General features: G+C 38.0%; 1 protein-coding gene across 3 annotated transcripts in view; it reads right to left on the bottom strand.

Annotated features, from left to right (window-relative positions):
- Positions 1–19,895: 19,895 nt before the first annotated feature.
- The window catches only part of MAP3K7 (mitogen-activated protein kinase kinase kinase 7), a 58,176-nt gene continuing 50,487 nt past the window's right edge, over positions 19,896–27,584 (bottom strand). For all 3 annotated transcript variants that reach the window (XM_045188596.2, XM_024551727.3, XM_045188595.3), the window contains 3 exons: positions 24,219–24,280; positions 23,404–23,519; positions 19,896–20,860 (listed from right to left, as the gene is read on the bottom strand). In XM_045188596.2, the coding sequence (XP_045044531.1) occupies positions 20,680–20,860; positions 23,404–23,519; positions 24,219–24,280 (359 nt within the window). In that variant the 3' untranslated portion in view covers positions 19,896–20,679. The remainder of the gene's footprint in view (positions 20,861–23,403; positions 23,520–24,218; positions 24,281–27,584) is intronic.

A 27,584-nucleotide genomic window follows, 5' to 3' on the forward strand; every position in this document is an offset into this window, starting at 1 on the left:
GGATGGAATTGAAGGGGAAGGCAGTGGCCAGATGAGGTGAGAATTTGTAGGCACGTAGCATCTCTGATTTACCTGGAATACCATGGGAAATCTTCTTAAGGGTTTTAAACCAAAGACAGTCACAGTACAATGTGCATGTTATCAGACTCCCTCTTGCTCTCCATGGGAATGGACTGCAGAGGAGCAAGAGCAGAGCAGGGACGCAGGAGGGACGCACCACACTCCAGGTCTCTAGACTCAGTGGTGAACAAGTCTCTCACCTTTGCTTTTGTCCACAAAGAGCATAAAGTGGAAAATGCTGACATACCTTTTGATAGGATGTTTTCCCTCCTTTTTCATGAAATTTCTAGTTCTTTAATCTGAATACTGCTTTTCAAATAAAGACAATATACATATTACATTTGGAAAATTCTAATGGACATCTAATCCTCAGGTTGGAAGTGCTTGTCAATTTCTTCCCGGACAATGGGCCCTTGGCTTCTAAAGGGTTCCAGTGTTCAAATTCTGGGGCTGATCTGGTCCTCGGGTTCTGTGTGTGTGTCGGGGGGCGGGGGGGCAGGGGAGTGGGCGGACTTTGGCTCCGGGTAAAGCTGCAGGTCAAAGTTCTCCCTCTGCACATGCTTTGGCTGCGTGACTTGTGGTTTTGGTTTATCATCTTTGAAAAGCAACTCAGTATTTCATTAAACAGAACAGGACCATTCTGAGCTGGCTTTGTGGTTACAATATTACTTACAAATATGGTTAAACAGAAAAAAATGGATTGAAAGCGGGGGTGGGGCAGCGGCTGTTCATTTTGTAGGAGATAAATTTGATTTAAAATCTATGTGCATGTATTACCTTAAAAAATTGAAGTCCATCTTCAAAATGCATTTTAAAAGTCAGGCACATTGTTGAAGTACTTGCTGAGGTATACTCATATTCTGCTTTTCTGCTCTGAGGCTTTCTGCCTTCCCCCAGACATGTGGCCAGGCCACTGTGGACGTGCTATCCAATTATGGCCCTTAAGGAGCTGAGCCAGCAGGCAGAAATGAAGGAGGCGTCAGCATTTCGGGGCTTGGTTTGCTCTCATGTTAAACAGAGCCAAGGTCTGAGGAGTCTTAATTAAACTCAAAGTGTGAATGAAGGAGGGGGAGGGGTTAGGAGAAGAGATGAAAACCATTCCTTGCTGCGGCGTGTCTTGTCATATACTATTGCTTCCATAGCAATGACCAGCCCTACTCACCCACCACTGGGGAAATTACCATATGCAAATATGAAATTTGGGCTCACAAAAGGTCCTCCAATGCTCCAAGTGATTAGTGTTGAACTTAATCTTCAGGGATTAGTATTTATGCCAAGTTAATAACTGAAAGGATATTCCTTAAATGACTCATTTGTGTGTACCTTGATGATTTTATACAAATAATCACTACAAGTTATGGTGATTAGAGTATCAAGTTCAATTTCTACTTATGTATGGAGGCAGCTTTTCTCTCTGTGTCCCTCAGGTTTAATCCAGCAACATTTACAGTGGGTCATCTGTTGGATGTGGGAATGCTACCCCAGCATTTTTTCCGAGAGAGATCCCATTATGCTGGTTTTGCGAACACATCCTTAATGCAGAGCAGTGGTAATTTGGTCCAAATCCAGGACTCTCCCTACAGTCCTAGAGTCTTCCATGGAATTTGAGTTCAATATTTGTTCACACAACATTTAGTGATTTCTAAATCAAGGTAATGTTTTAAAGGTGACTGAAGAACTTGTTAACATTGTTATTATAAATGAGAAAACTTACGATCTCTTCTGAATGGAGGAGTAAACAAATACACATTCAATTCTATTTCCCCTCGAAACTTTGATTCATTCTTCTCTTCTCATCAACATCTGAAGTATAGGTGACAGAAGAAATGAATTAGCCCCAGTGGAGGATGCGGAAGGTAACATTCACAATACCGTGCTTACTCGATGAGAGACCTAGGCCGAGCCTCCAGCCTCTCCCCAGTCTCCCAACAGCAAGGTGCCATCAAGCCAGGACCAGAACGGGTCTGACACCCAGTCTTGTCCCTCCAGGAAGTGCTATTTCCTCACACAGCCAGCTGCAAGCCTCCCAATTTCAGGCTCCAAAGCAGAGCTCCTTTGATGACTGCAGCTCCATGCCTGCATCCAGGAGCAACTTGGTGAATGCTGATCTGTACTTGTTACCATTACATCTAGCGCTGGCAGGCCTACCTTATAATCACAAATCCTAAGAACTGCAGATTGTCATGTCAGTGAGTACTCTGACCCTGTCCCCATCACTATGGTTTTCTTTTTCTGCCTTTTCTTTATATGTATAAAAATCACTAAAAAATATACCTATTCACCAAGGAAAAAATTAAAGGAACATATTCATGTGTTCTTGAAATCAGTTTGTAAAGAACAGTCGTATGAGATGAAAGTCATGCAACCCCCATGTTCACTGCGGTGTATTCACAACAGCTGAGATTGGGAAGCAGCCCAAGTGCCCATCAGTAGATGAGTGAACAAAACAGCCGTGGTACACTTACACGATGGAATACTACTTGGCTGTAAAAAAGAAGGAAATCTTACCTTTTGTGACAGCGTGGATGGATTTGGAGAGCACTATGCTAAGTGAAATAAGCCATCAGAGAAAGACAAATACTATATGATTTCACTCATATGTGGAATCTAATGAGCAAAATAAACTAACAAACAAAATAGACTCATAGACACAGAGAACAGACTGACGGCTGTGGGAGGGGAGGGTTGGAGAGCTGGGTGAAATAGATGAAGGGATTAAACACACAAACAAAAACAACTCATGACACATAACAGTGTGGTGATTACCAGAGGATAAAGGGGAAATAAATGGAGATGGAAAGAGACTTGACTTGGGGTGGTGAACACACTATACAATATACAGATGATGTAGTATAGAGTTGTACACCTGAAACCTATATAATTTTATTAACCAATGTCACCCTAATAAATTCAATTAAAAAAGTCATGTTTTAATAGATAACAAAATGCCCCAATCCTAACAGACAGCAAAATAATAGAATTCGAAAGGAAAGGAAATCTTTTAAGTCATAAGTACTTAATCCTTCCTAGCCCCATTTGGCTTTTAAGTGTAAAACAGAACATCCCCCCCCCCCCCATCACCAAAGCACTGTGTCTGAGTGGGGGCATATTTCACTGCTTCATTTTAACGAACCTGCCTCTTGCTCACCCAGGGAACAATGTGCTGGCACGCAGCCTGCTTTTGCATTGTGGACCAACCACCCCCGCAATCATCACAGCGACAGGCTGTTATTTGAGGGGAATGACAGGTTGTTCAGATCCTAAGTGAAGTTCTAAGGAACAATTACCGGTACAGCGATGTTTAAACATTTCAGGCAGCAAAACTGGCTCAGGTACTAGCTTGTTTAGGCAAAGAAGAAAAATAAGTGCAGATTGCCTGTATTTCCTGATTTATAGACTTACTCAAAGAGTATGAATTTCTGTCAGTTTTAAGATAGTCACTGAAGCTGGCAGCTTTTAGTTTTAGGTGTGGTAGTTGTTGTGCTGACATTGGTAAAGACAGACTCATCTGCTGCCTCCTCCATGTGAGAATAAGCTGAAATAGACTTAAAACTAAGGTATCTCTGAAGTATTTTCTCTGGTCCTTTGCCATGTCCCCAAGTGGTTGGCCAGTGTCACCTACCGGCAGGACCTGAACAAGAAGCACAGCAGGAAACTCTATCTACTCAAAGGAACTGAGTAAGCAAAGTGAAAGGGTATTTCATAGCTAGTGAAGGTGCGTGAGAATGAGAGAATACCTGAGAGCTCCTTGGGCTCCTGGTTTCAGTGTCTGATCACCTTTAGGCACAAAGGTGCTTTGTTTAAGCACGTTTTCTGTCAGTGTGTGTATTCTGTTGCTAAGCCTGCTCATAATGCTATACACTGAATGTCTCAGGCAGAGATTGGGATTTGTTCCCCACTGATTTATGAATTTGCCTCTATTCTTTCCCTCAGGAGAAATAAATACAACTTCCTGAGGTTTTCCTTGTGTGCTTCAGATCAAAAACCTCATTGAGGTGCAGAGATTTATGACTCATGTATATGTGGCTGTGGAAGTCCTCTGAAAAACTGCTAGATGCAATTTTCCTCTTCTAGATGGTTATAGACCAATGCATTATGCTGTGTTCTCGTGTTTCCCTCCCTCCCTTACTTCCCTAGTCATTAGAGACTTTGTCACACTATTTGCATGCAGACTAAGGAAATCACAGATCAGTTTAAAAAAGGATATTCTTGATTATCTAAAAACAATTATTGTTGAAGGACTACATCAGGGTTGGTGACATTATATAGGCTATAAATGCCTGTAACATATATTAGGAAGGCCTACTCATCTGATACAACTCGTGAAAGGACTATAACTAAAAATTATTTTCAAAATGGAAATCATTTTATAAATCAATAAATTCATACATTTTTGTTGCAGAATCTTTCAGAAAATACAAATCACTTTAATTCCGACCCTCCCACAGACCGTTCGCTGCATCTGCTAATGCCCGGCCACTCCCTGTGCCATCTCCTTGTCTGCCTCCTCCTTCAAGTTTGCTTAGATTTCCAAATGATCAACTTATCCATTCTCAGGAGGCATGCTAAAACAATTCAGAAATATATACAAGAAGTAATAATCTTTCCACTACCATCTACCCTTTCTGAGATAACTGCTGTTAAACGTATCCTTCCCCATTATATTTATACCCATGCCACACACATACAGGTTTCTGTTTCGCTTTTTAATTTTTTTTTGCCAAAATAGCATCATGAATCCGTTCTTCAATGTCCTATTTCCCTGCAGCAGTAGATCACATTGATCCAGACCAACACACACAGACCTAACTCTTCCTTTAAGAAATGACATGGTCTATCATAATTAATTTAGTCTCCTCCCTGTTGATAGGCATTTTTGTTGTTTAGAGTATTTTTTCCCTCTTTAGTTAGAAAAGGTTTTTATGGCTGTTATGCAATGTTTCAAGTAACTTCTTGGTGTCTTAATTCCGTAGATTCCTAAGGTGGGGATGTTCAGCCCAAAAGGGATTTACTTTTAATAGAAGCTACCAGACTACTTCAGAATAAATAAAATAAAACCTGTCCAAGATATCTACATCAAAACTACAAAACATTGCCACGAGAAGTTAGAAATGATCAAAATAAATGGAGAAAATCACCATATTTATGGATTGGAAAATTCAGTATTGTTAAGATGTCAATTCTCTCCAACTTGGTCTATAGATTCAAGGCAATTCCAATCAAAATCCCAATAAACTGGGGGATTTTTTGGTAGTAATTAAAAAGCCATTACTAAAATTTATATGAAAACTGCTAAAATAATTTTCATAAAGAACAAAATTGGAGAACTTACATTACTGATTTCAAAACTTGCTATATGGCTACAATTTGATATAGATCAATGACAAGAAGTAGTAAACCCACCAGTAAACTCACACTGAGTTTAACAAAGGTGGTTAAGGCAATTAAGTGGGGGGAAAAGGAGAGTTTTTCCTACAAATAGTGCTATAACATGATTGGATAGCTGTATGGAAAAAATGAACATTGATCCTTTCTTTCTATTAAACAATATAATTACTCAAAATGGATCACAGACCTAATGTAAAAGCTAAAATGGGAAAACTTCTAGAATACAGGGAAAATACTTTGCAAAAATTTTTTAGGCAGAATATAGAGCATGAAACATAAAATTTCAAAATTGATAAATTGGACTTCATTAAAATTAAAAGCCTTGTTTCTTTGACAATAAAAAAGACAAGCTACAGCCTGGAAGAAAATATTCACAGCAAAAATATCAGATAAAGAACTGTAATAAAAGTAAATATACAAGTCTTACAATACAATATTAAGAAGAGAAAGATCTAAATTTAAAAAATGGGCAAAAGATTTTGGCAGACACTCCATAAAATAAATTATATGAAAGTCTGATAAACACATGAAAAATGCTCAAAATCACTTAATTAAAATTGCAACAAGGTATCACTATAAACCTATTGGAATGGCTACAATTAAAATGACTGGCCACACCGAATGCTGATGAGAATATGGAACAATTGGTATGCTAATACACTGCTGGTGGGAACACAGAATTGTATAACCACTTCAGAGATGTTTGGCAGTTTCTTAAAAAGTTAGACAAAAACCGAGAACCAAGATGGCGGCATAGGTAGACACACTGCGCCTCCTCGCACAACCAGAACTGACAGAGAATCGAACAGCAAGGGGGACCAACACCAAGGAAACAGAAAATAATCATTCATCCAGACTGGTAGGAGGGGCGGAGACGGCACTGGGGTGGAGAGGACTCGCGTGGCTGTGGCGGGACTGAGACTGGCGGAGTGTGGGACAAATGGCGCAGGCAGTCCGAGCACTAACAGACCCTGCGGTCCCACATTTGCACAGATAAACCCAGAGGGCCGGACTCAGAGTGGCAGAGAGTGGGGCAGGCAGAGTGGCGGATAGCACATTGTGGCACCACATTCGCCCACAGATAAACCGGACAAACGGCGGGCAGAGAAGCAGACCTCTGCGCAACCCAGGGCTCCAGCTCGGGGAAATAAAGCCTCAAACCTCTGATTGAAAGCGCCCCTGGGGGTTGGGGCGGCAGGAGAGACTCCCAGCCTCACAGGAGAGGTTGTTGGAGAGACCCACAGGGGCCTAGAGTGTGCACAGGCCCACTTACTCGGGAACCAGCACCAGAGGGGCCCAATTTGATTGTGGGTAGCGGAGTGAAAGACTGAAATCCGGAGGAGAATGAAGCAGGCGCCATTGCTCCCTCTCGGCCCCGCCCCCACGTACAGCATCACAGCCCAGTGACCAGCGTTACCCCGCCCTGGTGAACACCTAAGGCTCCGCCCCTTAAAGTAACAGACGCGCCAAGACAAACAAAAAAAAAATGGCCCAAATGACAGAACACTTCAAAGCTCCAGAAAAAATACAACTAAGCGACGAAGAGATAGCCAACCTATCGGATGCACAGTTCAAAGCACTGGTTATCAATATGCTCACAGACTTGGTTGAATCTATTCGAAAAACAGATGAAAAAATGAAGCCTATGCTAAGAGAAACAAAGGAAAATGTACAGGGAACCAATAGTGATGAGAAGGAAACTGGGACTCAAATCAATGGTATGGACCAGAAGGAAGAAACAAACATTCAACCAGAAAAGAATGAAGAAACAAGAACTTGGAAAAATGAGGAGAGGCTTAGGAACCTCCAGGACACCTTGAAACATTCCAACATCCGAATTATAGGGGTGCCAGAAGGAGAAGAGGAAGAACAAAAAATTGAAAACTTATTTGAACAAATAATGGAGAACTCCCCCGATCTGGCAAAGGAAATAGACTTCCGGGAAGTCCAGGAAGCTCAGAGAGTCCCAAAGAAGCTGGACCCAAGGAGGAACACAACAAGACACATCATAATTACATTACCCAAGATTAAACGCAAGGACCTACGTCCAAGATTACTGTATCCAGCAAAGCTATCATTTAGAATGGAAGGCAAGATAAAGTGCTTCTCAGATAAGGTCAAGTTGAAGAGGCTCATCATCACCAAGCCCTTATTATATGAAATGTTAAAGGGAGTTACCTAAGAAAAAGATCAAAAATAGGAACAGTAAAAATGACAACAAACTCACAGTTATTAACGACCACACATAAAACAAAAACGAGAGCAAACTAGGCAAACAACTAGAACATGAGGGTTGTCAATAAGGGAGTGGGCGGGGGAGAGGGGGGTAAAGGTACAGAGAATAAGTAGCATAGATGATAGGTGGAAAATAGACAGGGGGAGGGTAAAAATAGTGTAGGAAATGTAGAAGCCAAAGAACTTATAAGTATGACCCATGGACATGAACTATGGGGGGGGAATGTGGGAGGGAGGGGGTTGGGCAGGATGGAGTGGAGTGGGGGGGGGAAATGGGACAACTGTAATAGCATAATCAATAAATATATTAAAAAAAAAAAAGTTAGACAAAAACCTACCCTAAAACTCAGCTATTCCACTTCTATGTATTTACCCCAAAGGAATGACAGACCACATATGTCTACATGAAGACTTGTACACAAATATTCATAAGAAGCTTTATTTATAAGAGCCAAAAACTGGAAACCCAAAATATCCATCAATAGATGAGTGATAAACAAAATTTGTTGTATTTATACAATGAAACCCAGCTCAAAAATAATAAAGGAACAAATTATTAATACATGCAACAACTTGGGTGAATATCAAAATCATTATGCTGAGTGAAAAGCCAGTCAAAAAGATATTATATCTTGCAGGATTAAATTTAGAAAACGCCAAAGAATCATAAATATAGAAAGCAGATCAGTACTAATCTGGTAGGGGCTGGGGGACTGAGGGAGGGGTTGGTGGTTAAGAAAGAATGAATTCTCAAGGGGCAGAAACAAATGTTTGGGATTGGGGAACCTCTCAGAATCTTGACTGTGGTGGTTTCACAGGTGTACACATTTTGCCGACACTTAACAAATTGTACTCCTAAATATGCACAATATGTATGTAAATAATACATCAGCTGTTGAGCATTTATTACTTAAGAGCTTTAAAATCATTTGTCTAGTTCAAAACAAATTTACCATAATTAATTTAATTATGGTAATTAAATGACCACTCCCAACTCCATTGGATTTCTGATTGAAATTATATAAAACAAATAATTTATATGTACATCTAGCTATGTAAATATTTTATCATATTGTTATTTAGGGAAATGTCAAATTCATGTCTTGCTCCGTATTATTCATGGCGATCCTGGTTTCTTCAGTGCCTCCTACTTCCTGCGATGTTTTCTCTAGTACTTTATGGTTTTATTGCCATTATCAGTATGATTTAAAAAAAATCTCATTTCTACTTCTAATTATTGATATTATAGAGAAGAACTACTGATTTTGACTCATATCACATACGGTCACTATCAAATTCTCTAATAGAATTTAAATAGAATTTTGTGAACTTTCTATACAATTTTACATTCTGCAATTAAAGACAGTCTTATTTCTTAATTGCTAGTGCTTATACTAATTATTCTATTTGGGGCTCCTTTTTCATTAATTAAAACTTAGAAAATGTTGAATGAAGATAGTGCATCTCTACTTTCAGATTTAATTAAAATGTATCAGATTTAATTAAAATGAGTCATCTGTTTAGTATGCTGTTGGTTTAGATAAGTGGTTTATATTAAGCTTGGGAAATTACATTTTAATCCCTCTATGCTATTTGTAACTATTATCAAGTGTCCTCTAAGGCATCTATTGATATAACTGTACAGTTCCTTTAAAGTGTTTATATAATGAATTACATTGAGATTAAAAATGTTCTTCTTGTTATAAACCTTACTTCTTGATTGGTGCAGTCACTGTGGAAAGCATTATGGTGATACCTCAAAAAATTAAAAATGGATCTGCCTTTGGCCCAGTGATCCCACTTCTGGGAATATGTCTGAAGAAACCCAAAACACTAATTTGAAAGAACATTAACATCCCTCTGTTAATTGCAGCATTATTTGCAATTGTCAAGGTATGGAAGCAGCCCAAGAGTCCATCAGTAGGTTGAGTGGATAAAACAACTACAGGACACTTACATGTGGAATACTACTTGGCCATAAAAAAGAAGAAAATTTTACCCTTTGTGACAGTATGGATGAACCTGGAGAACATTATGCTAAGTGAAAAAGCCAGTCAGAGAAAGACAAATATCATATGATTTCACTCATATGTGGAATCTAGTGAACAAACTGAACTAACAAGGAAAATGGGCACATACCCATAAATGGAGAGCAGGATGACAGCTAGTTGGGGGGGAAGATAGGGGGTAGAGAGATTGAGCAAAAAGGAAAAGGGACTCATGGACATGGACAACAGTGTGGTGATAGCTGGGGGGATGGGGTAGAAGGGGACTGAACAGTAATGGAAAAATACCGTAAAGATTAATACAAATAAAAATAAAATGAATCAGAAAAAGTCCTACTAGTTGGTGTATAAATTTTAAAAATATTTTGAAGCATTCAATTTGGACAGATTAATGCAGCGATGTGAGAACTACAATCATACTTTAACTTTTTTTATTAATTGATTTTAGAGAGGGGAAGGGGGAAATATATATATATATATATATATATACACACACATATACATATATAAACATCATTTTGTTGTTCCACTTATTTATGCATCCATTGGTTATTTTTTATATGTGCCCTGGCCAGGGATTGAACCCACAACCTTGGTGTATTGAGATGATGCTCTAACCAACTGAGCTACCTGGCCAGGCTATACCCTGCTTTTTAATGGCTACATCGTATTACATGGTGTAGCTCTACTATAATTTAACCTGATGACTAATGCCTACTTAGGTTGCCTTTTTTTAACTTAATGCTATGATAAATATAATTATATAGTACACCTCTAAAATGATTTCTAATTTCATCTTTACTTTCTTTGCTTCCTCCTTAGGGACTGAAGTGGTGGAAAAGACAAAGTTCATATATTCAAAACTTTTAAATTTTTCTGTCATTCAGGTATCCTTTCTTATATAGAAAGGCAGTTTTTTATTCTGTTTTTGTTTTTTGTTTGTTTTTGTTTTTTCTGTTTTTGTTTCAGCCTCCACTTATCCAAACACATTTTGAGTTGGCTTTCCATTGTTTTTGGAAGTTCTGTCTCTATGTCTTTCCTAATCTCCATGCTCTTATTTTTTGTGAATCTCTGGGATATGGCAGATTTTATCTTTCTGACTCAATGATTCTGACTCAAATTCAAATGTGTGGGTTCCCTCCCCACACCAAGCAATTCTTGGACAACAGCTGGGTGCCCCACAATTCAACACCATTTTGACACTATCTACTCAGAGATAACATCAGATTCCTTAAGGATTCAGTCCCATGAGACTGCCCCCACCCCAACTCCAGTTCAGACACCGATGGTAAATTCAGGTTTCATCTGTGCTTCTGATTGATCAGCTACAGATTAGAAGTTCCAATGCTCCTCAGCTTGGATTCAATTCATTTGCTAGAGCAGCTCACTCAGAGAAACATTTTATTTACTAGATAACCTTTTTATTATAGGAAGACATAACTCAGGAACAGTCAGATGGAAAAGATGGTATGCAGAAAGGTGAGAAACTTACATGCTCCAAGTTATGCCACTCTCCCTGGACCGCCGTGTGTTCACTGACCTGGAAGCTCTCCTAACCTTGTTCTTTTGGGGTGTCTGTGGAGGCTCCATTACACAGGTACAACCAGTTCAATCACTGGCCACTGGTGACTGAACTCAATCTTCAGCCACTCTCCCCTCACCCAGAGGTCTGGGCTTGAGACAAACAGTTCCAATTTTTTAACCTTGGGGTTATTTCCCCTTGCAACTAGTTTCCATCCCTGCCTTACCCACAGGGTTTCCAAAAAGTCACCTCATTAACATAACAAAAACACCTTTATTACTCTCACCACTTAAAAAATTCCAAGGGTTTAAGAGCTGTGTGCAAAGAACAGGGGACAAGACCAAATACATATTTCCTATTATAATGCACAATATCATATTAATCATTCTAGCTTTCACAATACCAGGTGGATTAGTCTAAAAAAATTACAACACTCTTTATATACACTCTATGGTGCAGGTAATTCTCAAGTTTGTCTATGCAACAGAATCACTTAGGCAACTGGGGGTGGTGTGGGGAAAGGGTATGTTCCTGGGTCATATCCTGTATGTTAAGGCGGAATTTCAGAGGCTGCCCCCTCACCCCCAGAATGTGCATTAAAAAAAAACAAAACAAAACTTAAAGCCATTAAAGTTTATTTTTTCCGTCCTCTTGTTGGGACTGGGCTTCATCAGATCTGTGGGAGAACCTTTGGAATTCCCTCCCCTCAGGCCCACCCCCACCTGCAGGGGTCTGGGTTGGGGCCAGTAGTGCGGGGAAGTCCCTGTCCTTGTAAGCCTCAGGCAAGGGCTCCGACTGTTGCGCCCATGGCACAGTGCTCTGGGTTCCTGCTGAAGAAATGTGGAGTTGTGTGTAAGGTGGTGTCAGTGTTAAGAAACGTCCAAACCTGTTAGAATTTTTATGAGTTTATTTGAGCTGAACTGACAATTGCTGGGAAACAAAACCTCAACATGTTGAGAAAATGCTCCAGAGAAGGGAAGTTCTGCACCCTGCTTTGTACAGTACAACCAAAGGAGAAGACGTAGGTACAACAGGTTACATGACATCCACTGGTGACAGATTAGGAGAGTGGGAGAAAGCAAAGTGGGGAAACCTCTGGGGTTGGATGAAAAGTGAAATGATAGACACATGCTTCTTTTACATGAGTAGGTACAGGACAGCAAACGTCCAACAGTTAACTCACTGACAATGAGGGGATTTGTGGTCTCTGCTCTGTGCAGTATCTGTGCCTTGAGGGGTCCAGAAAAAGGAAATTTTCTTGACATTCCAAAGGTATGTTATTGTAGATGCGAAAAGACAACAGACAGGCTGTATTCAAGATTGACTTTTGTCGGGGAAAGATTCTAAACTAGGACATGACTAGCTCTTATAAACTGCTGTTAGTAAGATTTAATTTTAGACTATCATTTGTGGTTACTTTAGGTCTCTGAGTTTTAAGGCCACCATGCAGGCCTCCCCTGAGCTTGTCAGGTTTAGTGTGTGGCCCCTTTTCATCTCTCCACAGTGGTCTTCTATCCTCGTTTTTATTTCTACTGGGCAACATACAACAAAAAAGGAAAGAACTTTCAAAAAGGGTAAAATCACCAGTGTCAACACCTGAACATCAGCCACTTCATTTTTGTTTTCTCTTATAGTACTTGTTGGGACTGTTCCACTAAGTGGCATTAGTATTTCATTTCCACTAAAGACCAAATAGTTTCTTGAATGACCTTAGGAACTTAGCTCTTCTCTCCTTTATTAAATCTCTAAGAAAATGCATTACACGTTCTAAACTGAGATTTTTGTATGCCTTGATGCTTAGGAGACCTGGGTTTCAACTGGAGTCCATCATTTATTAGCTGGGCAAGTTTTCAAACAACTCTGAGCTTCAGATTCTCTAAAGGAAGGATAACATTTAAGAAATGGCTGCAACAGTACACTCGCAGTAAATGTTAATTCTGTTGTTTCCTTCTAATAGCACCTCTAAGTTTGTTGAAATTTTTTCCTCTTATGGCTAATTTTTTTCTCATTATAATGGGTTGTTCTAACAAAGTTTGTTCCTTTATTTTTTAACCCCTTCACCTATTTCATCCAGCCCCCAAGAAGCCTCTCCTCTGACAGCTGTCAGTCTGTTCTCTGTATCTGAGGCTGTTTGTATCTTGTTAGTTTGTTGTTCAACAGATTCCACATAGAAGTGAAATCATGTCTGCCAAAGTTTCTATTCATTCATTCATTCAAGATGAAATTGAAACTTGTTTCCTGAGGTGGATTGTCTGTTACTGAATATAAATTACTTCAAGTCTGGTTCCCAACTAGTGTTCCAACTAAAATGCTCCAACTTCACATTGTGAAGTATTATTTTTGCAAGCCACATCAGTTACAAATCCAGGAAAATCTTTTTTAAGTATTGTACAGCACACTGGTCAGGTTTTGATACTAATGAAAATGCAAATTACATCTGCTTTCCTCTGAGAGGCCAACTTTTCCTATTTTTCTTTTTACTATGAAGGGTAGGGACAGAGGAATCAGAGGCAGTGACCTAGCTAACCCACTTAAGTTAGGCTCGTCTGCCTGTAACACAGACATTCCCCAGCATCCCTGAAGGTAGGGTGGCTATGTGATGTGCCACAGTAAATAGTTGTGAGCCTATGTTCTTCTTTACATCATAGACTAATAGTGGCCACAGAGTCCACTTCCATGAGATTCTGCTTAAAACAGGCGATAGAAAGGCAGACTCAGTACAATCCTTAACCTTAAGGAGCCTCTTTTCCCATCTGTGAAATGGGAATACCTTCTAAGTATCATATGACTCAAGTGGGCATGTAACTTGGCATTAGCCACAGCAACTTGGGTTACAGTAGGTGTTCAATAAAAATTGGAAACAAGAACCAGTTAATGAACAGATAGATTTACTAAAACAAAGGTGAGTTTATAAGAGTGTGTATGCACATGCCTATGTGTTGATTGGGGCCCAGCAGGTTGACAAATGAATATAATACTTAATGTAATTTACATAGATTACAAAAATAAGTTTTTTAATTCAAAGAATCACTTAACAATGCATGCCATGCTGTACTTCCTATGAGGTAGAACTCGCCGAGATTGTGTAGAGCACCCACGTAACCAAAAATCTGAATAGCAAATGATGTGTAAATTGGTCGATCAGCCAGACCTTCAAAAATCAGGGTTATCTCACTACAGTGTCAGCATTACAATACTTTTAAGTTTGTATTCGACTCTGTGTAAAGTGGAAGTATGCTGCTGGAGCAGTACTCCTCACAGCTCATTTGCTGATATAAATCATTCACCATCTTTAAGAACAAGTTTAGAATAAAAATCTGAGTTTTATTACAAAAAAATTTTTTTCCTTCAATTATATAGTATGTACAAGGATTTCTGTATTACATCATTTTACACAAAATGTTCTAAATGATGGAAGATGAACTTCCTACCATTTGAAGAGAGGAACTGACTGCTGAAAACCACACACCTACAGAAACACATTTCGCAAGCATGCCGGCCTGTAATCGCTGGCTACAGGCAGGAGCTGAAACTAGAAACATCAAAGAAACTTGGAGGGGAAAAAAGACATTCAATACCCTAGCACACATCAGCAAAAATAGTCAAACATTTATAAACAACACTTAAACAAATCTCTTCAATATGCTATATTGCTATAACGTAAATATTTTTATATAATTTATTTAAAAAATTAAGATGTTTTCAACTACAGTTTACATTCTATATTATTTTGTATTAGTTTTGGGTGTACAGCACATTGGTTAGACAACCATATACTTTACAAAGTGGTCACCCCAATGTTCCCAGTACCCACCTGGCAGCATACATAGTTATTACAAATTATTGGCTATATTCCCTATGCTGTACTTTACATCCCCATGACTGTTCTGTAACTACCAATATGTACTTCTCAATCCCTTCACGTTTTTCACCCAGCCCCTCCCCACACCCCAGCAATCATCAATCTGTTCTCTGTATGAGTCCATTTCTGTTTGTTCATTTATATTGTTCTTTAGATTCCACATATAAATGAGATTATACGGTATTTTTCTTTCTCTGACTCATTTCACTTAGGCTAATGCCCTCTAGGTCCATCCATGCTGTTGCAAATAAGATTTCATTCTTTTTTATGGCTGTTTTATTATTCATACTTTAGATCTTTTCTTCTTCTTAAAAAAGGCCCTTTATTTCTTGTAATACTGGTATGGTTGTAATAAACTCCTTTAGCCTTTTCTTTCTGTGAAGTTCTTTAGCTGTCCTTTAATTCTAAATGATAGTGTTGCTGGGTAGAGTAATCTTGGTTGTAGGTCCTTGTTTTTTATCACTTTGAATATTTTGTGCCCATCTCTTCTGACCTGCAAAGTTTCTGTTGAGAAATCAACAGAAGCTCCCCTGTTGATAACTCTATGGGAGCTCCCCTGTAGGTAACTGACTGCTTTTCTCTTACTGCTTTTAAGATTCTCTTTGTCTTTAATCTTTGGCATTTTACTTATGATGTGTCTTGGTGTAAACCTCTTTGGGTTTGTCTTGTTTGGGACTTTGTCCTTCCTGGACTTTTACAGTTATTTCCTCCCTTGGGTTAGGGAAGTTTTCCATTACTGTCTTTACAAATGTTTTCAATTTCTTGCTCTCTCTCTTCTCTTCCTGGCACCCCTATGATATTAATGTTGGTATGCTTGAAGTTGTCCCAGAAGCTCCTTACACTATCTTCATTTTTTGGGGATTCTTTTTTCTGTTTGCTGTTCTGATTGGTTGTTTTCTGCTTCTTTATATTCCAAATTGCTGATCTGATTTTGTTCCATCTACTCTACTGTTGATTCCTTGTAATTTATTTTTCATTCCAGTTAGTGTAGCCTTCATTTTGAACTGGATCTTTTTTATGGTTTTCATGCTCCCTTTAATGCTAATTTTTATTTGACTCAAAAAAGTATTTTTATGGCCTAGGCATACTTCCCTCAAGATTAGATAAAAGCTTTGTTTCTTTTCCTGGAGACAATAACCCTTGTTCAGGGATTACTTGTGAATTTCTTAAGACTGGGGACTTTTAGCTACTTGTCTGCTATTTAACCCGCAAAACAAGGGTTAGAATAAATGGTAAAACCAGAATTAATTAAAAAGAAAAATTGCAGAACCAAGATGGAGGGGTAGGTAGACACATTGCGTCTCCTCGAACAACCAGAACTGACAGAAAATCGAACAGCAAGGAAGTTGGACACCAAGGAGATAAAAAATAAACATTCATTCAGACCGGTAGGAGGGGTGGAGACGGGCAGCCGGGGTGGAGAGGACTCGCGTTGCCGAGGTGGGACCGAGACTGGTGGTGTGTGGGACGAACGGGGCAGGCAGTCTGACCACTAGCAGACCCTGCGGCCCCACATTCACACATAGAAAAACCAAGAGGGCTGGACTCAGAGTGGCGGAGAATGGGCCAGGCAGAGCAGCGGGTAGCACCCCGCAGCCCCACATTCGTGCACAGATAAACCGGACGAACGGTGGGAATGGCGGGGAACAAAGCAGATCACGTAACCCAGGGCTCCAGCCTGTGGAAATAAAGCCTCAAACCTCTGAGTGAAAACACCCATGGGGGATGGGGCAGCAGCAGGAGAGACTCGCAGACTCACAGGAGAGGGTCGTTGGGGAGACCCACAGAGGCCTAGAGCATGCACAAGCCTACCCACTCGGGAACCAGCACCAGAGGGGCCCATTTTGATTCCGGGTAGCAGAGGGAAAGACTGAAATCTGGTGGAGAGTGGAGCAAGCGCCACTGCTCCCTCTTGGCCCCTCCCCCATGTACAGCATCACAGGGCAGCCACCAGCGTTACCCTGCCCCAGGGAACACCTAAAGCTCTGCCCCTTTAAGTAACAGGAGCACCAAGACAAAAAAAAAAAAAAAAAAAAAAAAAAGGCCCAAATGACAGAACACTTCAAAGTTCCAGAAATAATTCAACTAAGCAGTGAGCAGATAGCCAACCTATCAGATGCATAGTTGAAAACACTGGTAATTAGGACGCTCACAGAATTGGTTGAAATTGGTCGCAAATCAGATGAAAAAATGAAGGCTATGCTAAGAGAAACAAAGGAAAATGTACAGGGAACCAATAGTGATGGGAAGGAAAATGGGACTCAAATCAATGGTATGGACCAGAAGGAAGAAAGAAACATCCAACCAGAAAAGAATGAAGAAACAAGAATTCGGAAAAATGAGGAGAGGCTTAGGAACCTCCAGGACATCATGAAACGTTCCAACATCTGAATTATAGGGGTACCAGAAGGAGAAGAAGAAGAACAAAAAATTGAAAAATTATTTGAACAAATAATGAAGGAGAACTTCCCAAATCTGGCAAAGGAAACAGACTTTCAGGAAGTCCAGGAAGCCCAGAGAATCCCAAAGAAGCTGGACCCAAGGAGGAACACACCAAGGCACATCATAATTACATTACCCAAGATTCAACAGAAGGAGAGAATCTTAGAAGCAGCGAGAGGAAAGGACACAGTTACCTACAAAGGAGTGCCCATAAGACTGACTGTCTGCTGATTTCTCCAAAGAGACCTTACAGGCAAGAAGGGGCTGGAAAGAAGTATTCCAAGTCATGAAAGGCAAGGGCCTACATCCAAGATTATTGTATCCAGCAAAGCTATCATTTAGAATGGAAGGGAAGATAAAGTGCTTCTCAGATAAAGTCAAGCTCAAGGAGTTCATCATCACCAAGCCCTTATTACATGAAATGTTAAAGGGATTTATCTAAGAAAAAGAAGATAAAAAATATGAACAGTAAAAATGACAGAAAACTCACAGTCATTAACAACCACACCTAAAACAAAAACGAAAGCAAACTAAGCAAACAACTAGAATAGGAATAGAACCACAGAAATGGAGATCACATGGAGGGTTATCAATAGGGGAGCAAGAGGGGGAGAGTGGGGGGAAAGGTACAGAGAAAAAGTAGCATAAATGATAGGTGGAAAATAGACAGGGGGAGGGTAAGAATAGTGTAGGAAATGTAGAAGCCAAAGAACTTATAAGTATGACCCATGGACATAAAGTATAGGGGGGGAATGTGGGAGGGAGGAGGTGGGCAGGATGGAGTGGAGTGGGGGGGGGGGGAATGGGACAACTGTAATAGCATAGTCAATAAATATATTAAAAAAATAAATAAAAAGTAAAAATAAAACCAAACCAAAACAAAACAAAAAGAATGTGATTATAGAGGAAAAAAAAAAAATTTGGCTCCCTGATAACATCTGTCTTTGAATGTTTCATGGGTGAGGATACTGATGAAACTAGCCGTGGACTTCGACAATCACTGCAATCCTTTTCTCTGACCATCAGTGACAATCAGGACTTACAAAGTATGAGCTTAGCAACGCAACTGTTTAAAAACCAAGTACGGCTAAAGTGCACCCGTGTCCAGGACAATTAGTGAAGATCTCCAGGAACTTACTGTAGACAAACAAGCAAGTGTGCAAAATCCTTTTTCATATTTGGCACCATGACTTAAAAACACTATTTCAGTTTACCTATTTACATATTTTTATGAAGTGACTGCATGTAATAATTACAATAATAAAAATTTTTTCCAAATATGTAGAACAAAACCACATTGATGATTAAGAAATAAAATCAAAATCAAAATCCTAATGGAAAAGTCAAGCCTTAGCATCCATGCTTGGATACCTCATGCTCTTCTGTGATAATGAGAAAAGTCTCTGAACACCTACTCGGCCTCTTTTTGTGGAGTGACAGATGTATACAAAGCAACAATGCTATGGCCGAGTCATACTTTCCCTTACTCTACAGTTATTTCTGTGCCAATTTTATTTTACTATTAATATGTTGAAGCCCAATATTACTTTCAGCCAGGTAATCAAATTATTTGGAAATGATAACCCTCCTTTTGTTTAAATGACGTGATAGGAGACATTTAATAGCAGAGTTTGAAGAAGCTAAAAATGACACAGTTTAGTACAAACTGTCCTTTACCTTTATTGCTTGTATACACAAAGAATACATTATAAAACTCAGTGGGAGAAGGAAAAAATAAAAGAAAAAGTTACCTGCTTTACCATTTTTAAGAATAGTTTGATAACTTCTTAGATTAACTTGCTTCTCTGAAATAGAGCAAAACTACAATACAATCATGATATAATTCTAATCATCACAGAAATTATGCTTTGTTTTAACTTTTTCTTCAAAAACATTAATGTTATAAAAATGAGGTTGATGACATTCTTATTTAAAAAGACACCTTGTACTGGTATCAAAATATGATTTATTTTAATACCAACTGAAAAAAATAGATCTCATATAGTCTATTACTTCAATGAAGTTTTATTATTTTTATTTTCAAAGTTGGTAGCAAAGTTATTTTTAACAATATAAACTTTCTCTTTTTTAAGTGTTGAAATTCCCTTAAAAGTATTGAAAGGCAGCAGGCATTCTAGGAAGGGTTTGCTAGGAAAATCAATTATTCCAATATTGATAAATAGGATACTTGATGAATTTATAATTACTTTAACTTCCTTACTAACATTTCCTGATTTGCCAGGTTTTTTACCCATTTAGTATCATAAAAGTGTCTAAGTCCAAGCATTTTTTCTGGAGCCATTTTTTCTCCTCAGTTTTTCAAATATATAGTAGAACGTTCCAATAGTCACTGCAGGAAGGAATGATCATTTAAGTTGGATAGTGCTGATTTACCTTTTAATTGCATTTAAGAGATATCAGTATTAGAGTCACAAAAGCTTTACAGTTTCAACACACATACATGCCATTACAGAATTAAACGTCTTTATACCCTACAGAAAGGGTTCCACTTTGTTTAATGTATCATAGTCAAATTTCAGTCTAATGAAATATGCTTTTATTAAATTCAGCAGCCACCACTTACCTTTAAATATTTTATAGATGAAACTAAGTTCAATACTGATCCAAGGAGGCTGACATCAAAGCCCTCACTTCCAACTATCCCTTAAAAAGGTTCTGCATTTTTAAAATGCACCACCAATTATTTTAGATTTATCATACCCTGTTTTTAACCTGGTATATACCATCTTTTGGGAAAGATTTATTTTTTGAGATGAGATACAAGAACAAAATCATTCTGAGGTTCCACCTCGAAAAAAGATGATGTTTGCGCATAGCAGCTATAGTGTGACACCCCGTTTTTGTTAGGCTAACCTTCACACAAAGAGCATGCATATACAGCCATGGTTCACGCATCTGTTTTGAAGTTGGGAACTGCTGCTTATTCAAGTCACAGATGCCCTCAGATATGCAAGGAGACAGTTAAATTGTATGTCCACCATGAGAAAAGGAAAACTAATGATGAAACAAAGTAGCAAATATGGGCAGCTGGCATTCAGAATACGCCAAAAAGCTAACACTCTTGATTGTCATTATCAGGGTTTTTCTTTCCTTAAAAAAAAAGTCTTTCTTTGCATATTTTAAAACTTAACGGTCCCAGAGAATCATGAAGTGCCTTGTCGTTTTTGCTGCTGACTTCTGATGACCTCTAGTTGTTTTTTGCATTGCTGGTAGTAAGTAGAAAGGCTTTTGTTTTCATCTAAGAGCTTTTTATGTTCTTGTACCAGACGAGATGTATTTTGCTGGTCCTTTTCATCCTGGTCCAGTTCAGCAACTAGTTCTTGCCTAAAAACAAATACCAATAATAAGATATTCTACACGATGGAAAAATTCATACCTTAATAGCTGCTGATGAAAGCTCAATGAATTAGAATTTTTATTCTGGGTCTATCATTACGAATCTTAGGTGCAGCACTCAAATTTATTTATGTACTGGAATGTAAACTATCAATCACTCTTCTAGTATAATCATACAAATATCATAATCTTTTAAATAAGTACTGTACTTAGATAATTAGTGAAAACAGATAAAATGGTATAACACAAGTTTCAGAACATTTCCTCTGATACTCTTTTTGAGAAGGAAGAACAAAAGGCTGGGAAGGGCTTCATCTGACTATAGGACAAATAACACGAAATTTTTATTGTTAACATTGTACTTTTATACTCATGTACTTATGTTTTGAAATCACAATCCTATTTAAATACAGTGCAAAGTGGTAGCTAACAGAACATTTGCAAGGTAATTAAAATATATGCTATCAACTTAAAACATTGAGAATAATACAAAGTACCACTTTGAAACTATTCAAGTTTGCAAACATTTTCAGGAAAGACTCTCAAGACTCTTTTATAACCTGATGAACTTTTAAAAGTCCTCTTTATTTGGGGGATATTAAGTAGTAGTTCTTGAACTGAGCCTACTAGATATACTTAAATATTTCATAAAAATCCTCAAAATCATTTCCTAGTAATATTTCTCAGTTAAAGTATTTAAAATTGATTAAAACTGTTATAGTTTCACAGCCCTCAAGCTACTATTTGGTTTTCTAGCATAGAACTTCTCTTTCAAATGATTAAAGTATGGAAAAAGGCCCTGGCTGTTGTAGCTCAGTGGATTGAGTGTGGGCTAAGAACCAAAGGGTCGCTAGTTCAATTCCCAGTCAGGGCACATGCCAGGGTTGCAAACCAGGTCCCCAGTGGGGGCCACGTGAGAGGCAACCACACACTGATGTTTCTCTCTCCCCCCCTTCTCTAAAAATAAATAAATAAAACCTTAAAAAAAAGCCTCCAAATTAAAAAAAAAAAATAAAGTATGGAAAAAGTATACGGTAAATATGTGAAATGAGAAATACAGAGGTTCTTTTTTTTTTTTTTTTAATATGAAGGGCCAACAGTTCCGTAATTCATTCTACAACTTGTAGACTCTAATACAGGATGGGGCAAAAATAGGTTTATAGCTGTTAGTATGGAAAAGAAAATGATAATTAACAAAGAATCATATAAGAATTCTGTTTTTGTATACTCACAACTGTAAAGCTACTCTGCCCTAGCTTGTATTTATTTCCTTTAAGATACTAGCTTGAATTCACTTAAATCACTGTTATCAGCAAATTGTGATGAAACTATTCTTTCCCCCTATTTTTTGAAGTACAAACAGAAAATTTTCCACAGATTATTGCAGGAAACAAGAATTTTTACTTATCTGACTGAAATTAACAGAGGAAACCCTGCCACCACGCATGTACAGTTTCCATGAGCTTTTCGTGCAACAACTCCATGTTAGTTACCTCCGTAAGTCAGCTTCAGAGGCATAACACTTCCTGAGGGTCATGCTTAAGCAAACTAAAGCATTTTTTCTTTTACAGAATTGTAAACGAAGGAATATGAAAATTGTACTATATCTCTTAAAAAAGAGACAAAGACAGTCTCTACAACTCTCAGAAAGAAACATGTGTGAGTATAAAACTCCCCAGAAAAACATTCATAAGGTACGAAATAAAGCCCACTAACAAATAATTCTACTCTCCTAACCATACTCCTGGAAAGGATGTAACCACAAAATGTTTCTAAGATAAAGCACAACTGAACATTAATAAATCAAATTATTTTACCTATGTCCAAGAGAACAGATCTTTATAACAATAAATCTAAATAGTTTTTAACTTTAAAATGCTGAGAACACTAAACACATTTATGTAGCACCCAATTTACTTTCCTCAGTACTAATATAATATGATATAGTCAAAAGAGTTTGAAAAAAATTTTTAATCCTCACCAGAGGCCATGTTTATTGATTTTAGAGAGATAGGAAGGGGAGGGGGAGAGGTACAGGGAGGGAGGGAATGGGAGAGAGGAAGAGAAAGGGAGAGAGGGAGAGAAAGGGGGAGGGGAAGGGAGAGAAAAGCATCGATGTGAAAGAGAAACATCAATTGCATCGATCGGTTGCCTGTAGTACTAGGGACAGAACCAGCAACCTAGGTATGTGCCCTAACTGGGAATTGAACCTGAAACTTAGGTACCCTGACTGCAGATTGAACCTGTGACCTACGTATGTGCCCTGACTGGGGATCAAACCTGCAACCTTTTGGTGCATGGGACGACACACTAACCAAATGAGCCAGGGCAAAAGGGTTGAGTTCTGCATGAAAAATAGCCAAAAAGTGCTTAAACACAAACATATATAAAATCTCCAAGTTAGAAACATGCTTAATGATTAATTTTAAAAATGATGAAGGTTTCATGTCTTCAAACTATACTGCAGCTTAACATATTTCAAACTCAAAATACTAATGAATGTTAGTTTTTACTCATAAAAGATAACTTACTTTCTCTGTAATAACAATGCAATTTCTGTTTGAACTTTCATGTATTCTTGTGCCATTTTACAATGCTGTTCAAACACTGCCATAGATTCTTTGGAGTTTGGGCATGGTGCTAGAGGCTGAAAATTAAAAAAAAAAAAAGTTAAAACATAATTAAACTAAATCTCAACATCTCACTATGAGTTAAGACAGTGAGTGTGGTATATTTTTATAGCACTAAAGTAATGATCTTTTAAAAGTAAGTGTTAAACTGTGCCCTAGAAATCTGGGTCCTTTGGTCAGAGTTAACTCAGAACTTAAATTTACACTTGCTGTTTTAACACTTGCTATTCCATAAAACCATGCCTAGGGTACGCTTGGCCTCTGGTTTTACATTTCAGGTTACCAAGCTGTATTATACCAAAGATGCTGACAGTTCTCACACTCATGAGGACACACTGCAGTGTATTACTTACATTTGCAGTCACTACGAAAATGCCAATGTATCACAAAATTTACTACGTACAAATGAGCTTGTATGAATTTTATATTTTAGTGCACTAAAATTAAAGAACAAAAATGCTATTCTTGGCAGTTTTAAAGATGTGAGAGTACTTTAACATGGCTGTTGGGATAAGAGCATATGATTTTGCCAATTTTCGATTTGATTAACTTAACTGAAACAATCATTTATTTTAACAAGAATAAGGAGGCGAACTGAGAGCATAAATAAATGAATATACGATGACAGAAACACAGTTGTCAGCCTTAAAGATACATTGTCTACATTCTTCTAAGAAAAAAGAAAACACCGAGTGAGAAAGCAGAGACTCCTTTACCTGCAGTTGGTGATCCAGTGTAAGGTAAGCCATTGGGATGGAGTTATCTGACCCACTGGTGTCTGTAATACAAGCATGTTGTTTTATTTCATATAAAACATGAAATAACTCATAATTCCATAATTCATTTTCTTTCATAAATTATTATAAATAAAAGTAGGAAAGCATGCATGAAATACTGGTATTTTTTCCTAAAGTAAACAACACATAAGTTACTGTTACTGGTAATGAAGAGTCTAGTTTTGAATTTTAAAGATAAACAAAGGATATCTGATTACCAGGTAATTAGAATGCAATCATACTTTCATACTTTCAATTTAAGTTGGCTATAAATTAAATTAAAGCTTGTAAGCCCTTGTTTAATTAAAAACAAAAATAGTGACATACTAAAGTAATAATCTTTTAAAAATAAGTGTTAAACTACACACTAGAAAATCTGTGTCCTTTTGTCTGAATTAATTCAGAACTTAAATTTACACTTGTTTTAATACTTTTGTGGTTAATCAGGACCATGACTATAGTACCCTTTATATTTAATTCAGAATAATGCCATTTACATTTTAAATTCAGTCCTCACACGCTGAATGTACCTACTCAAACCCACATCTCTTTCTTTCCTTGATCATGCTAGGTTTACTAACGGGTTGTCTCCACTCTGGCAACACTTGTGTTCCTTAATAGGGAAAAGGGGAAAGCAAGAGACACATGCTCTTCCAGTGGGTCACCTTCAGTTTCCAGTGGGTCACCTTCAGAGCCCCCAACCCCACCTCGCCTAATGAGAATCACTACCAAAAACGAAAGATGTTACTGATGGGAGTGTATCATACACATAAACACTGTGGCTCAAATAGTTAAGTGAGTTAATTTGAACCAGTCAAATTTTATCAAACTATTTCAACAGATAGCTTTTGTTTGTGTTTCAAAAGAGGTGAAACTGCCCTAACTACTTGCCTGAGAAGCATGGAATAGTCTCTTCCCAACATTAATGTTTATGCACAACAGTTCCAGAAGCAGGTAGGATAACTGTGAAGTAATATAGACTTTCCTATTTCAGAAGTAGCTGCTTTCCTACTGTTAGTAGAGAACAAAGAACTAAACAAACGAGCTGCTGTTTAGTCCTTTTTCTGACAAGTAACTCATTCAAAAAGTAGTGTGGATAAAGGCAACGTCAAGGTAACAGCAAGGCACTGCATCCAATGTGATGAAAAACTAACTGATGGTTTGATCGATAATCTAGCTTTTTTTTCAAACTATGGAGAATGTGCTTGTAACTCCAAAAGCTAAGCTCAATCCAACTACGTGATATGAAATCATGCACGTAAGAAATACCATGCAATGCTAGCATATAGTGAGCACTCAACACACGGTAGTGATGGTTATTATTATTCTTGTTATTGACACTAAATGAAGAACAGTGAAGGAAGGGCATTTTAAAATACTCGAGTTTGTATTTCAGGTAGAAAAAGTAATGTTTATTAAAGACAAAACAACAGAGTATTGCCTAGGAGAGCCTGATTTACCCTAAAATCATAAGTAACATAAATGTTTTTCTGAAATAGCTCAGTAGGAAGTAGAGTTAATTTATTTCTCTGACCAACTCTCTCCCCACCCCCAACAGCAGTTTCAAACTATGCTCCCACGGAACACTACTTTCCACAAAGTTAAAACCGAGTGAAAATGATTTCTCCTTGACTTCATAGGAAAAATAGTCTTCAAAGGTTTTCAATTTAACATTCTCACTCCTATTACTTTCTTAAATATTTGATAGTTGATATATCTTATTAAGTCAGTAACTTGTATCTGATATGTATTTCAGAATTAAGTATAATATATCAATGTTGCACAATCTTCTAGGGGTGGAAAAAAAGTCCAAGGATTTGTCCAAACAATTAAAGCCTTTCAATAGTGGGGAACATAAGGTCCTTTATTGTGGTTTTTCTCTAAAACCAAGAAGTGAGATTTCACTTTCTCACTTACATACAGACTGAATGTAGTTTTTAAGTCTGTAATAGCAATAACTGATTATAAGACAGCAAAGGATATTCCATGAGTTTGGTTTTTAATGTTTGAATTGCTAATCAAATCTAATCTCATTTTTTGACTGTCCAGACTCACATCTGTTTGGTTAAATTAGGCAAAAATATCTTTTCTGGCCTTTCAAACACAATACTTATAACCATCTCATATTTTCTAAGTACGTGGTCCCTTCATGTGAAATGTTGTCTTTTTTCTGCTTTATGACTAAAGAAGAAGTCTCACAGTTTTACAAAAAAGTTGCAGACTCTGCCAGGTCTTACCTGATTTCTGTCTTAATTTAGTAGCTGACTACACAGCATGATGACTTTTTTTAATGTGTCAGTATTACAATGCTCTAATCGGACTGCAAGCAATGGATGTCTCATACTCCTACCTTGGCAAAGTGCTAAGCACAGGAGAAACTCTCTTCAGGGAGTTTTCCCACGCTCTGCAGCTCTCTACTAGGTCCTGGCACCGCTCTCACTAGTTGCTTTTGGGCACATTTATTTTTTTTATCTCCACTATCTTCTAAATAGAAACCCAGAAACCCAAGAGCACTCATTATATGCTATGATTATTAAATCACCATACTCTTTATTTTTCTCTGGAAACTACACAGAAAGCTTACCCCTTTTAATTTAAAAAAAATTAACTAATTATGTTGTTTTCACTTATGTATGCATTTCTGATTTTTTTCCTGAGTCCATAGGCCTTCAAAGAAAAAGGCTTTACCTATTTCTTTCCTGTAATTTATTTCATTAGCTTGATTATCAATACCTTTCCTTTGAAATTGTACAAAGCTGAACTTCATTAATTATAAACTTAAACCAGAGCTTCAACTTCTAAAATTGTATTCAATATTATTTAAAAAATAAAGACTACACATATGCAATAATTTCAAGGCAAAGAAAAAATTCAGTTAATATCACAAGCTGGACCTACGTATGATTTCTGGCTACTAATATTTTATGGTATTTTAGGTCCCAGAAAAAAAATGAAATGGGGGTTAGAAGGGCAGGAGAGAACACAGGGAGCAGAAATGCAGCAGTTAAGTGGAGATGTGCATCGGAGAGTTCTGATTCTACCCTCATGGACTCACAATCTGTCACATGTTGACTGGCATGTCTAGGTTAGTCCAGACTGAAGTCAGGAGGACCACCAGGTTGAGTACCAGGTTTAAGAAAACGCTGTAATATCAGGGAGAGTACTTCTTCACCGGAGGGTTTGGGAACCAAAAGAGCTGGTATTACCTGACTGCTGATGATCGAATCTGCCAAGAGCATTTCCCTGTCTGCCTCTGAGAACCTCACCGTGGGGACTTTGCACATGTGCTTAGTGGTCAATGCTCTG

Source organism: Desmodus rotundus, chromosome 11, assembly GCF_022682495.2.
Source record: "Desmodus rotundus isolate HL8 chromosome 11, HLdesRot8A.1, whole genome shotgun sequence".
NCBI classification, from domain to species: Eukaryota; Metazoa; Chordata; class Mammalia; order Chiroptera; family Phyllostomidae; genus Desmodus; species Desmodus rotundus.